Raw genomic sequence first — 13,222 nt, 5'->3', positions numbered from 1 at the left:
ACTTTTCCCACTAAGTGGCACTTTCTCTCTCTCTGGTTCAGTATTAAATATTGAAAGACAAGTTTTCCACCATTGAACGTGGAATTGCTAAACTGGGAAGGGAGAGAAATCCCTGGGATGTGGTGAAGCCCGTCCTTGGACTGGGGTCAGGCATGTGCGTGCCCGCTGCTCTTACCGTCCAGGTGGCCGACTTGGCGGTGCTTGATTGCTGGAAGGACACGTCGAAACTGTGCGGGCCTGGATAGTCGGTGTTGGAGGGGATGGCGGGTGATGGCGAGAGGGCATCGAAGGTGGAGCTGGGCTGCGCGTAGGGCGAGGGCGCCGTGACGCTGTTCTGCGCGTGGTCTGTGTTATAGGGACTGGTGGACGAGGAGCCGTTCTGAATCTGCTGGTCCATGCTGTTCAAGAGCCCCAGGTTCGTGTACTGTGGCTGCAAGGACACCCAGAAACCCCAATATTAGCCGTTGAAGCCACAGATCATTGCTCCAAAAAAAGGCATCCATGGGTGAATGCATTCTACAGAGATGGACTTCAGGTCGGAAACACTTCACATTCAAAGTAAAACCGTTGATTTTTGACAAACAGAGAAAACAAGAGAAGTCTGAGCATGTGTGTGTGTGTGTGTAATGGCTTTTCCAGATCACTCAGCTCGATGTGCCGCCTCTGGAGACTGACTTCCTAAAGAGCATTTGAAAGGAGAGTATGTGCTTATTCACAAACTAGGCAAAACGTTCCCAGTGCTCAGTAGCTGCTTAGGAAGTCTTTAAATGAATACCGCCTGTTATTCCATTTTGAGGTTGTTGGGGGGTGGTGGGAGGCATGTTACACAAAAGGAGAAAGACCACTTGGTAGGTATGTTCCAGAGGGGATTCAAGTGTTAAATTGTTGCATAGGGGGCAAAATCAAATGATCTTCGAATTTTCTCTTAGTCTTACAATTCTACATTCTGTCCCAGAGTACCAATAGTGTATTACCCAGCCCACTAAGGACTGCTTCCACAAAGCCTGGAGGATCATACGTAGCAGGGTTAGGGAGACCCAACTATGTATTTTAAAAAGTAACATGCTAGTAAATCATCCAAACTGGTCTAATTTTTTTTATTTGTTCTTTTATTTTCTTAATAGAAATTTATTCTTTTCTAGAGTAGAACATTTGTAAGAGAAATACCAACTAGTTATGAAGAAAATTCTATGCTCAATGTAATTAAAAAATACATTAGCTCACATATTTCCTTCTGCCAGATGTTTTCAGTCTTCTATGTGAATGGGCCCAAGCACAGAGTGAAAGTACTCAAGAACATATTTATGAAAGAATAAATTAATTTTGCCTCAGTTTACTGTATAGAAAACTTTACTGTATTACTATCAGAGAGGTAAAGCATTTGCCCTAGCATCCGCTAACACAATGAATGGGGCGTTCGGAGCGGAATCTTCTGGTTCAGAGTTCAGGGCTCTGCCCATACCATCAAAACTGTCAGCCTGAGTAGGCAAATCAGCCTATTGTCGTTTCTAAACCTGAGCCAAAATGAACAGAAGGGGCAACCAGCTTATGGTACAGTCGTTTTTCCTTTGTAAAACCTTCCAACACATAGAAATCTTGTTTCATCAATCTAATGAACGAGAAAAAAAAAAACAAAAGATTAAGGCAGTCCTATTTATACATATTTTATAAAGGAAATAGGCCTAGCTCTTCAATGGAAATGTAACTGAGAGTCCCAGATTAAGTAAAACTATAGAGAAGAACAAACTTACAAAGAAATAGGAGCTAGGCTTATCTTTTTTAAAATTTCAAACTTTTAATTATTTTATTAATTATTATTATTATTATTATTTTCACAGGGGGAGGAGAAGTGGGCTCTGCCATTCCATTCAGTCCGGGAAGCATTTGTCTAAATGTTACTAGTCGCATGCCCATTCCATTACATTCATGCATTCGCATTCCACTGCCAAATGCCATGTCCCCATTTGCTCTTCAAATAACTATTAATCTCTTTACACTTATCCCTGTGCTGACAAGAGCAGCTGTTTGTCTCGCCTTGTCTCCGCTCTGACTTCTATAGCTGCTATCCACTGCTTATCCACCATCTTCGGCTTTTCTCTCCCGGTGAGTGTGGCTAAACTGCAGGTAAGACAACTAGGGGACAAAAAAATAAAACCTGATCCCATATTAATGGTCCCCACCCCGGCTGAACTACAGTTCTTAGGTATCCAAGCCTGAGGCAACAGCCTGGGAAGGGGATTGAGAAGATACTCTTTGTGTTGAAGTTAAGGGTCAGTATACAAAGCACTCCTGAACGTCCTGTAGGAATCAGATAATGCTTCCAAAGGCACGTGCCTCCCTACAGCAGTACAATTAGGGAGGCAGCCGTCCCTGACAAAAAGGACAAAGAAACTCACAGCACTTTCTCGCGGGTAGTAAAATGCCTGTTGGGCCACCCCCTTCCCTCCTGCTTCTAGCTGCACAGAAGGAACCCCAGCTAATTGTGGGCTTGGATGAGAACAAAGACGCATGGGCCCCTTGATTATTTTTTTAACCCAATACAAATGAAGAAAACAGTTTTGGGACTACACTTTAAAAGCCAGTGAGCAAACACTCTTCAATTCAACAAGGACTTAAAAAAAGGGAACATTCCATGTAAGGGGCAAAAAAAAAAAAAAAAAAAAAAAGTGTTTGCTTCTGTTGTTTATTGAGTGGGTTCTGAACAGCAGGAGATCCATGTCCAGGGTGGTTTGGTGAAGGCCCCTATCCCCAAGGGGGTAGCAGGAAAATGTCCTTGACTTGGTGAACTTGGTCTGCCTCTGAGCCACCTGAGGAACCTGTGTTTTGGGCCAGGGTTTTTGGCATTAAGGCAACATTTCCTCAGTCTCCCTTTGCAGTTCAAAGTATATGGTGACTCTGCTGCAAAACATTTCTTTCTTCAAATCCTGCCATTGTTTTGTTGACCAACAATTAACGGGACCTCAAAATAAGCCATGCTACTTTGCATACTAACTGGCCTTCCTTCCTATTTCTCCTTGTGGGTGGGCCTGGACAAGGCTGGATCAGGCCGAAGGCCTCCCAGGCTGTTCTTCCACTGTCCCGAAACAGTGTTTGGTGCCATATAATGCCAAGGGTAAAAAGCCTGATTTAGGCGTTGCTTTATCCCAGGGCTTCACCAGTGAAATTAATAAAACTTACCTGGGCAACTTGAAAGTTGGTTCCCAGAAAATATATTTCTGGTTTATAAATCTCCTGTTATGCTCATATAACATTAATAATTATCTGTCTTTGCTGATGTGTTTAAACTGAACACAGAAAATAAAAAGGTCATACTTTCTGGGAAATTTTAAAGGAAGAAATCATTTTTAATGAGATGAAAATGTTTTAATGAATAAAAAAAGCTAATGACAATTTTGAAAAAGGGTTTAGGGTTTAGGCTGTATATTGCTATGTGATTTCTTAAGTAAACTGATTTTATGGATATTAAGAAAAAGAAAGGGAAAATTCCATTTACTGAGGAGTCATGAAAGAGTCCTTTAGAATGAAAGTAAGACTGAAAAATTGAGAACCAACAAAAGCAGAAACTATATTTCAAAAGTCATTAATAGCACTGTGGGTACTGATGGGTCTTTTTTTTTTTTTTTTTTTTTTTGAGACGGAGTCTCACTCTGTTGCCCAGGCTGGAGTGCAGTGGCGTGATCTCGGCTCACTGCAACCTCTACCTCCCGGGTTCACGCCATTCTCCTGCCTCAGCCTCCCGAGTAGCTGGGACTACGGGCGCCTGCCACCATGCCCGGCTAATTTTTTGTATTTTTAGTAGAGACGGGGTTTCACCATGTTAGCCAGGATGGTCTTGATCTCCTGACCTCGTAATCTGCCCACCTCGGCCTCCCAAAGTGTTGGGATTACAGGCGTGAGCCACCGTGCCCGGCCTATCCTCATGTTTAGGCCTGATGGGTCTACTTTTAAGTGTCATAGTTTTAAATTATACACAGTTCCAGGTGAGATTTTGTACATAAGAACAAGATCTGTTACCAATGCTAAATCCTCAAATAATATAACATAAAAGTATATTTCTTAGGATTGATGAGAAATAGCCTACTACACAAAATAAAAGTGGGAAAACACGTTTCAATTGAAACTCTTCTCAAGTAATACTTTACAGAAATATAAGCCAAGTAGTATACTCCGTTGCCTTTTCCTGGAAAGCATAAAACCAACACTACTAACTTTGAATGTCAGCTTAAAATGAACAGACACAACAACAAACCCACCGAAGTCAGAACTGAGTGATTAGAAATCCATTTACATACTTTTCTTAGTTTATTAAAAATCAATAAATCATGAGCCTGCCATTCGTTCTTCAGAAGTTAATTTTTAAAATATCTAAAGAAAATATTCTTATTTACTTATTCCTTTGATTTAAAGAAAGATCGCCTGTGTTAACAGGGTACAATTGGAGGCCAAGGGTGGGCCATCATAGTCAAGAAGAACAAGTGTTACCCAGACGGGTCCAGCAAAACAATTTGTAGTGCTCAGTGCAAGATGAAAATGCAGAACCTCTTGTTCATAGGTTAAGAATTTCAAAATGATGATAGCAAAGCATTAAACAAAGAATGGTGCTTTTCTAAGATAGGGCCCTGTGTGACCAATTGCAGTTTTTGTGCCCATGAAGCTGTCCCAGGTCAAGTGAATAATATCTATCCCTTATTTTCTATCACAGCAAATCTGGTGGGGTAAAGGGAGCAGTACTTGTTGCCTTATTTACTGCCAATAATCCATAACAGAGGAGAGAAATGTGTATTATACTGGGATGTTAATGAAATGCTTATTGACCATGACAAGTCAAAGAGTCAGTCTCAGAAATTAGAACATGACACTTTCAGATCAGCCATAAAAACGGCCCCTGGAAGAAGTCCATAGAGCCCCCATGTCCCATATGCATGTGTTTCTTAGGAAACAAAAGTTATTGGCATATTTGAAGTGAAATAGGAAGTAGGTTCTCCCCTTCTAAACACAAGGTATCTTGATTTTGGAATAACTTTAACATACTCTGCAGACACTCAAATAATGAGTGAATGGAGAACGTTAAAGGCAAAAATGAACACAACTTCTGTGATATCTACTGTGAACCTTCTAAAGTAAAATAAACCATTTCCTGTGATTCCAAACAGATGCTTCATTTCCTATAAAATAACTTTGAAATAGAAGACTCACTGCTTGGACCCTGGAAAATTTATTTGTAGTTATGATATATTCAGGTTCCTCACAAACTAGCTGATCTGACCACAGAAAGGATGAAGTACACCTTGGTCACAGGGACTTGACGTATTCCACGCAATCACAGAACACCCTGAGGGCATTCTGAAACATACGGCTTGCATGTAGGCAAAAGGATACCCAGGAGCTGAATCCTAAACTGTTTTCACCGTGAAGAAACAAAACTGTGTCAATATATACTGCTATAGCTCAATAATAAATAATTGGATTTATATTTACTTAAAGTTGATGATGTAATTATTTTCGTATAAAAGTATTTAACATCAAAAAGGGATTCCAATGAAGCCATTTGACCAGTGCAATAGAAATAGGGATTTTCCTGTAACTTGTGTTTTTGAAAATCTCTCTCCACCAATTTATCTATCAAATATGTATATTATTTTCTTTGAGATGGAGTTTCGCTCTTGTTGCCCAGGCTGGAGTGCAATGGCACGATCTTGGCTCACCCCAACCTCCGCCTCCCAGGTTCAAGAGATTCTCCTCCCTCAGCCTCCCGAGTAGCTGGGATTAGAGGCAGGTGCCACCACATCTGGGTAATTTTGTATTTTTAGTAGAGATGTGATTTCTCCTTGTTGGTCAGGCTGGTCTCGAACTCCTGACCTCAGGTGATCCACCTGCCTCGGCCTCCCAAGGTGTTGGGATTACAGGTGTGAGCCACTGCACCTGGCCAAGAGAATTTTTAAAAACGTTCTCTTTTTCAGATATTACTATGTATAATAGTAAATTTATGACACTATAGCAACAATAGCCAACAATATATAGTAAGAGATTATTAAAAAATGGGATAGGGACCAAAACAGAGATAGAAGAGATTACTTTTGGGATATATAATCATAATTTATCTCGATTCAACCAGACGTTTGTTACAAGATACAATAGCATTCCCAAATTTCACTTGGAAGAAATTGTATTTATTATCCATGAGTGACTGTTAGATGAGGCTAGGGGATTGAACATGCTTCAGTACTCCTTACACTCCTGTACGGATCTTAGTAATGCAAAAGAACTCTGAACTTAGACTTGTTTACATGGAGTCTAAGTCCCAACACTGCCACGAGTGTGCTGTGCACCCCTGGGCAAGGTAGCTGAACAACTTGTGGACCTTAGTTTACCATAATCCAAAAAGTCTATGTAAAATTGGGGAGACTGAATTTGAGGATTCAGTGAGAGGGAACTCCAGTTCTACCATTCTGTGACTTATGGCCATCCTCATCTGTGAAGCTACGTTAAAACAATGCTATAAGGCCGCTTTTGAAACAGTTTTCTAAGGTAACTGTTCTCTCTCTGTACAGATGTCCCTGGCCAAACTTAGAAATCTGAAACATTTTAGGCAGCACATACAGTTTCCTCGGCTGATAATCACTTTTCACCTGAGGCTTCACGGAGGTGCTTTTATGAACATTCTACAGCCCCTCATGGGTAAAGAAAACAGCTTTACTTCATGACCCTGGCTTTAAAAGCATTCATTCAATTATACTTTAGCAGAGAGTACTGCATTTCCATCCCCAAATATCAGCAGGATAGTGACTTTTCAACAAGCACTGCCTAAGGGAGACATACTTGTCATTTTTTCATCTTCTGCCACCTGCCCCACCTCAGAGAATGATGGTTTCTTTTATGCTAGAATTAAACACAATTGACTTACAGTGTTCTACTCCAGGTTAAGAAAAGGTATTGGTATAAAAATGTCAAGTTAAAACAGCATCTTTCCAACTGAAGAATTTATTTAGCATCACGTTTTTCTCAAAACCAGATTTTATTAGGTATAAAATATTTCACTTATTTTGTTTTCTAAAATTATTCTAAAAAGTGAATACTTAAATATATACTCATACATTACAAAGAACAAAATATAAGAATAAAGTATTTAAGCACACCCAAAACTATCAAGACTGTAAGCAGAGAGTTTACTAGATGTCCTGTGTTCTGACACAAAGTGTCAAGATTCCTTTGAGCGCCAAGATTCCATGATGTAGGAGAAAGAGCTCTAGAAGCCCCAACAGCAGGTGAGGCAAATAAATACAAAGTTGGCTGATCAGGTGGACAATAATGTCAACAAACATTAGATACAGCATTTGAAAAGACAGGAAGTGTGAAAGGTATTAAAGTTAAAACTTGATCCAAATGCAGCTAAATTAACATGTGTAGAACTCAATTAAGAAAAATAAACTTTTAAATTCTATTATTTTAGTACATACTCCTATAATAATCATGACAAATCAACAAAATAAAAATCAGGAGGCATCTCAATTCTGAAAGAATTAATATCATTTTATGTCAAAGAAGTATTAAACTAAGCAGAAAGCAGGATAGAATTTTAATATTTAATATTTTTAAATTCTGGTATTAGGGGAAATATTCGGAATTTCAGTTTATTCAAAGTGAATCAAAATAGGTTTGAAGAGATTTTCAATCTATAGCAAGCAATATGTTTTAATAACTCTATATAGCAGATGTGGTAATATTAAAAGAAGAAAGTACATAGTAATAAAATTCTTCAATGAATGTTAACCTATCTTTATGTTAAGCATTCCATACTGCCTTTAGAAGCTCAGCAGTAATGCATCCTTGGTTTTGAAAGTGAGCTTAAAAATATTTTTAAAATAATGTTGGTAGTATATTTGTCTAGTTCTTATCCTAAATTGTGACTTAAAACAATGGGGTGATTAAATGTGATTAACATTTCATCACAGAAAATAAGCTTTAGTTACCATGACATGAAACTGAAGACTTATCAATTTCAGTAAAGTAGTGGTGACTATCAGGAGTAAAAAAATGAAATAAAAATAAATTTTAAAACTCTGAAATCTACTTATCATCCATCTTCCATCCCCTCTATAAAAGAAGAGGAGTTATTACTTCTACTATTATTACTTCTCTTACTGAGTTCTGTGTCTCAGAGTGTTCAATTGCTTTGCATGGTTTTACTTATTTCCATGAGATACATGGCATTAATATCTATGTTTCATACATGTTTTATAGATGAGGAAACTGAAGTTCCACAAGATTAAGTAACTTGCCCAAGGTAGTGAGAAGAACCTGGATGTAAAACCAGTAAATCTGGCTCCGGAACCCGCTTTCCTAAGTAGCTTTCATTCTGATTGCAGGTAAATAGGAATCACTCACATTTCTGCCTGGAATTTTTATCTAAAAGTTACAATCAAGAAAAGCACACCTCTTTTATTTGGTTTTTTTTTTCACTCATTAAAGACAGGATATAAAAAGTTTCCCCCTTCTTAGTCAGAATGGGTATAATTGCAAAGGCTCAGAGACCCAACTCCTTGTAGCTACCACTTGAAAGGCATTGCAAATCTGATCTTGTCACTCTGAAGCTTAAATTCCTTGAGCAGCTCCCTATTCTTCTAGAATAAAGGCCTCAGGTCTTTAACGTGGCCTGTGAGGCACTATTTGAAACTCTGTTTTGGCCAAATAGAACTTTCTTCATTTTTTTAAAGGCTTACTCCTTCAGTCCTCAAGTCTTTTGCACATGCCAGCTGTTTTCCAATTCATTGTTCAACCTTTAGCTCAAATGTCATCTCCCAGAAGTCTTTTTTGACTGTTCAGATTATTCTCTTTTGTTCCACATTTTCCTAGCACTTTCCCTTTGTATCATATAATCATAATAGAAATTAACTATATGTATACACTTTTTAAAAATGTTGATCTTCTCTGCTAGGCAATAAGTTAATGAGAGAATATATGTGGCTTCTTTAGTACTGAACCCCCAATACCTGGGATAATGCTGAAACATAATAGATGCTCAGGAAATAGTTCTTGAAAGAATAAATGCAAACCACTTCAAAATAAAAATGACTTGCAGAAAGTATCTCTTTTATTCTAATACAACTAAGCATTTATTTTATCCTGAAGTAAGTCTGTGTCCAAATTTGATTCATTTCTTTATATGCTACTGTCAGACAAATGTTATAGTGCATCGCTAAATAATCTCTATGATCTTTACTTTTTGTTTAGCTTTGTCTTGGTAGGTGGGAATTGTGCTTTTAGCTTCAGCTTTTATGGGAACTAGTAGCAGAACAGCCAGTCCTGTCACTCACAATGCAATGAGTAATACTTGGTAGCTCACACCTAGCTGGGAAGTTTATTAATGAGCTTCTACTTCCTTAAAACAAACACATACACACTTTTGTGCCAAGGCAGTGTTTTCTCACCTGATGTTCTAGGTTTTGTTTCTAATGCATCTAGGTCAGCAATAAGAACCCATATCTTTGTGGTCATACAATTATTCACTTCCTACTGATGGTACACATGGCCAAATGCAGGTTGCTTTGAAAAGAAACCACCCCAAAACAAGCTTAGAGAAAGACATTTAGTTTCTGGTAGATAGGCCACAAAATTGGTCCCTCCCTGCCTAATTTCGATGATTTTATGCCCAGTTAGCCAGAATTCAGTTTAGAAAAAAGCCATAATTAATAGTTTACAAATGTATGTTTAAGGAACTGAGATTATAGTTTATCAGACTTATAAATCCTTTCTTGCAAATGATATAAAGTTATGCTCCAATATAACAAACACTCAAAGTTGAAACACTAGTTTTTATTTGCGACTGGAAAACTGAAGCTTGAAACAAGGAGTGTACTACTCAATCTTGTTAGTCTATAGGTATTCAAGTGGGGAACACTGTTTCATGAGTTCTAATTTGCTTTTGTTTGTCAAATGCTGTGCTGATTGCTGCTTTTTAAATTATATTTGAGATACTTAAAGTTTTTAGTGATTACTTTGCAATTAGATATGGTGACTTATATAACATTGGAGTGTTCCTCTCAGCTGTCACTTCAACTACAAAATAAAACTGAAGTTTTGAGCTATGCAGAAGACATGCCTTACTTTTGAAAAGGCACTCATCTTATTCATTTTATTCTATTTATCCTATTATAAAAGATATGAGCATAAACAAAAAAGTTGGAATACTACGTTTAAGAGAAAAATTGCTTTGAGATTTCTCAGACATCCTTTAGTGGTAACACTACAGAGAATTAAAAGGAGAGAGCATTTGCAAATCATCAAACTTATTCACCTAGATGAAACTACCTCCATCTCTGGTGAGGACAGAGACCTGCAGGGCATAAGCTGAATCAAGGGAACAGTGCAGATGCAAGGAAACACTTTTAAAATATGAAAGCAGCACATACTTTACAGTAATTACTTGATACTGTACAAGTCATCTGCCCTGTCTTTTAAAAACTTGTTATTTAAAAGATAATGGAAATAATATTGGGCTTATTAAAACAAACAAACAAACAACATGACTTGCAAGATGTAAAGGAAAATGATACAATTTGGTTACCTGCAGAACATATAGATAGAAGAGGCTTGTATAATATGTGGGCTCGCTTTATTTATTTGTGTGCAAAAGTGAATTACAAACAGCCTTTTAAGTATATACAATACACCATATATTCCTAGGTGAAGATATCTCTTCAAGCAACAGCAACAGATGCATGTTCTCATCACATTCAGGGAACGTTATTGAGTGGCCCTGTAGGGGATACAGAGATAAGCATAACACATCCTCTACCCTCCCAGAGTCTTCAGTCAAAGGATAGGGAGGAAGGATCTGGTGCACACAGAGAGCAATGAGGAAGAAACAGAGTCAAAGAGTTCAGAGGATGGACGTCTTTATCCTGAATGGGGGAATCTGAGAACTTTTTCAGGGTGAGGTTTCTCCCCAGCCCGGCTTAATGACTGGAAAGGATTTGACCTGGAGATAAATATTTGGGGGTGAGGTACTGGAGCGAAGAACGAAGGCAGAAAAGCCCTCTTCTCTGAAATCGCACCATTCTGATTTTTAGCCTTTCAAGCATTTGGGGATTGTCTGTTGAAATAATTTCCCAGGCCTAAGGCTTATGAAGAGCTTTCTGCCTCATCCAGTATTACTGTTTCTCTTCATGTGTGTCTTGTGGAGTCCTCAACCTCAGTCTGTGGTGGAGTCTCACACGGTCTATTTAAAAGTAATCATGCCATTCCCCAAACATCTGATGTTGCCCTTTGAGAGGGTAATGGTTTTCCTTTTAATTCTGATTCCATCAATAGAGTGACACTAATCCAGACTGATTTGAGTAAACAGGGCATATTCCCCATTGTCTCTGTGATCTGAGAAAGAATAAACTTGAGAAAGATCACTGGCTGGATTGGAAATGGCCCCTTTGGGTGTTTTGCGCAAGCTTAAAAGGAAAAAGAAAATGCCTGTACACAGTTCTTTCCAAGGCAAGCTCACTTCGGGGGTGGTAATTCTCATAGGGGTATTATACTAAACTGCACCTATTAGTGGCTTTAGCACCAATAAGAAAGTAGAACTATTTCTTTTGTAGTGTTTCCAGCATAGCTGACAAGAGTGTTTCATAAATTTCCGCCTCTGGCAACACACCACAGCTTGACTCAAAATTCCCTCTTTCAGCTTGTATAAGGAAATCTTTTTGCCATTTAAGAAATACAGACAAGATGCAATTCAGATTACAAGTTTTGCATGAAATATCAATTTATGTTACACACACATTCACTAACATTCCAAAAATGTTTTATTCTTGCCAGTTATTCCCTCACCTAGAACCAACATGTGCTCTATCTTAACCCCAGTTACTGAATTTTAAATTGACAGGTGAACATTATCTGGTGAAGTCATCTCAGCTCGAATCCATACAATCATCCATTTGTACTTTGTCTTTGAAAAAGAAACGTGAACAATTTAAAAATCAGAATATATAAAATTAGTTCATATCAAACATGAAATCAATCAACTTAGAAATAAGAAATTTATATATATATATATATTTTTTTTTTTTGCAGAAAATGGAAAAGAATAGTTTTTGAATAGTATAGATGCTATATTCTCAGACCAACTAAGGACATCAACTGTGGGGAAGTATAAAGTAAGACTTTTGAAAAGATTTTACAGACACTTCATAGAACTACTTATTTCTTTTAAGGAGGTTGTATTTAGTGGAACCTCACTGTTTCCCCTAATGTCTGTAGGACAATCATATGTCAACATTCAATGCTTTCAAATTCTACTTTATGGAAGTGGAGGATTAGGTTGCTTAAAAAAGAGAAAGAAATGAGTACAAGCTTAGATGTCTCCTCATTTACCTTGAAGCCCAGTTCTCCTCTTATCCACTCCCTTTGGCTTTAAATCAAGTCACTGATTCACCCCTTCCTCTCGCCATGGCTTACCCTCACCTGCCCTATTATTATCTCTTCAATTGCCCACATGGTCTTCTTGGGTGAGATGAAAGTGATGAAGGAAGCTGTGGAAAGGGAGAATATTAATGTGTGGAAAAGACGTGTCTTCTCCCAATATTTATCTTCACATATTACATCTTACGTATATATCCTTGTCCCAAAATCAAATTTAAAAATTTTATGGCAAAGATAGTATCTTAAATTTTTGTTGTTTTTTACTTGGTGCAGTTGGTTTTTAAATGATATATTCACATTTCCTTCTGCTCTGTTATTTATTTCCCAGCTGGGATTCTCATTTTGAATAAATGTCTTATATTCAGCTTCAGGATTACTATTTGCATTTAGAGCAGTGACCAGAGAAAAGACTTCTGGTCCTATTTCTAAGACGACTATTTAATAAGTAAAATCAACTCATAATAAACATAGAGAGTCAGTGTGAATTTTGTTCCTAGCTTTGATTAGTTTTAAAATGTCATTACTAAGTCCCTATAAATGATAAGGCACCATATCTGTCTCTGTAGAAGTCTAAGGAACGGGAAAATGTAATTCTCAACTTTTCAGCCCAAGGAATCATTCAGGCTAATTTTTTTTCCCTTCCTGCAAGATGTCACTCATCATCCCTAGAGTATGTCAAGTTTTGAATCTCAAATTCTGAACAATGGTCACACTTTTAAAACACACATAGGTTTCCGCTTTTAGTGAGATCAATATTCCAATTAACTTTTGTTGCTATTTTGACAAAAGCGTTGCATTTTGACATAAAGAG

At 37.8% G+C, this 13,222-nt stretch overlaps 1 protein-coding gene across 3 annotated transcripts in view; it reads right to left on the bottom strand.

The window, feature by feature from the left end:
* The window catches only part of TP63 (tumor protein p63), a 262,272-nt gene that overhangs the window by 86,441 nt on the left and 162,609 nt on the right, over window positions 1–13,222 (bottom strand). For all 3 annotated transcript variants that reach the window (XM_038003061.2, XM_038003062.2, XM_073023750.1), the window contains one exon: window positions 176–430. In XM_038003061.2, the coding sequence (XP_037858989.1) occupies window positions 176–430 (255 nt within the window). The remainder of the gene's footprint in view (window positions 1–175; window positions 431–13,222) is intronic.

This window comes from Chlorocebus sabaeus, chromosome 15, assembly GCF_047675955.1.
Source record: "Chlorocebus sabaeus isolate Y175 chromosome 15, mChlSab1.0.hap1, whole genome shotgun sequence".
In the NCBI taxonomy this organism is placed as follows: domain Eukaryota; kingdom Metazoa; phylum Chordata; class Mammalia; order Primates; family Cercopithecidae; genus Chlorocebus; species Chlorocebus sabaeus.
This window is presented reverse-complemented; position numbering and strand designations above follow the sequence as displayed.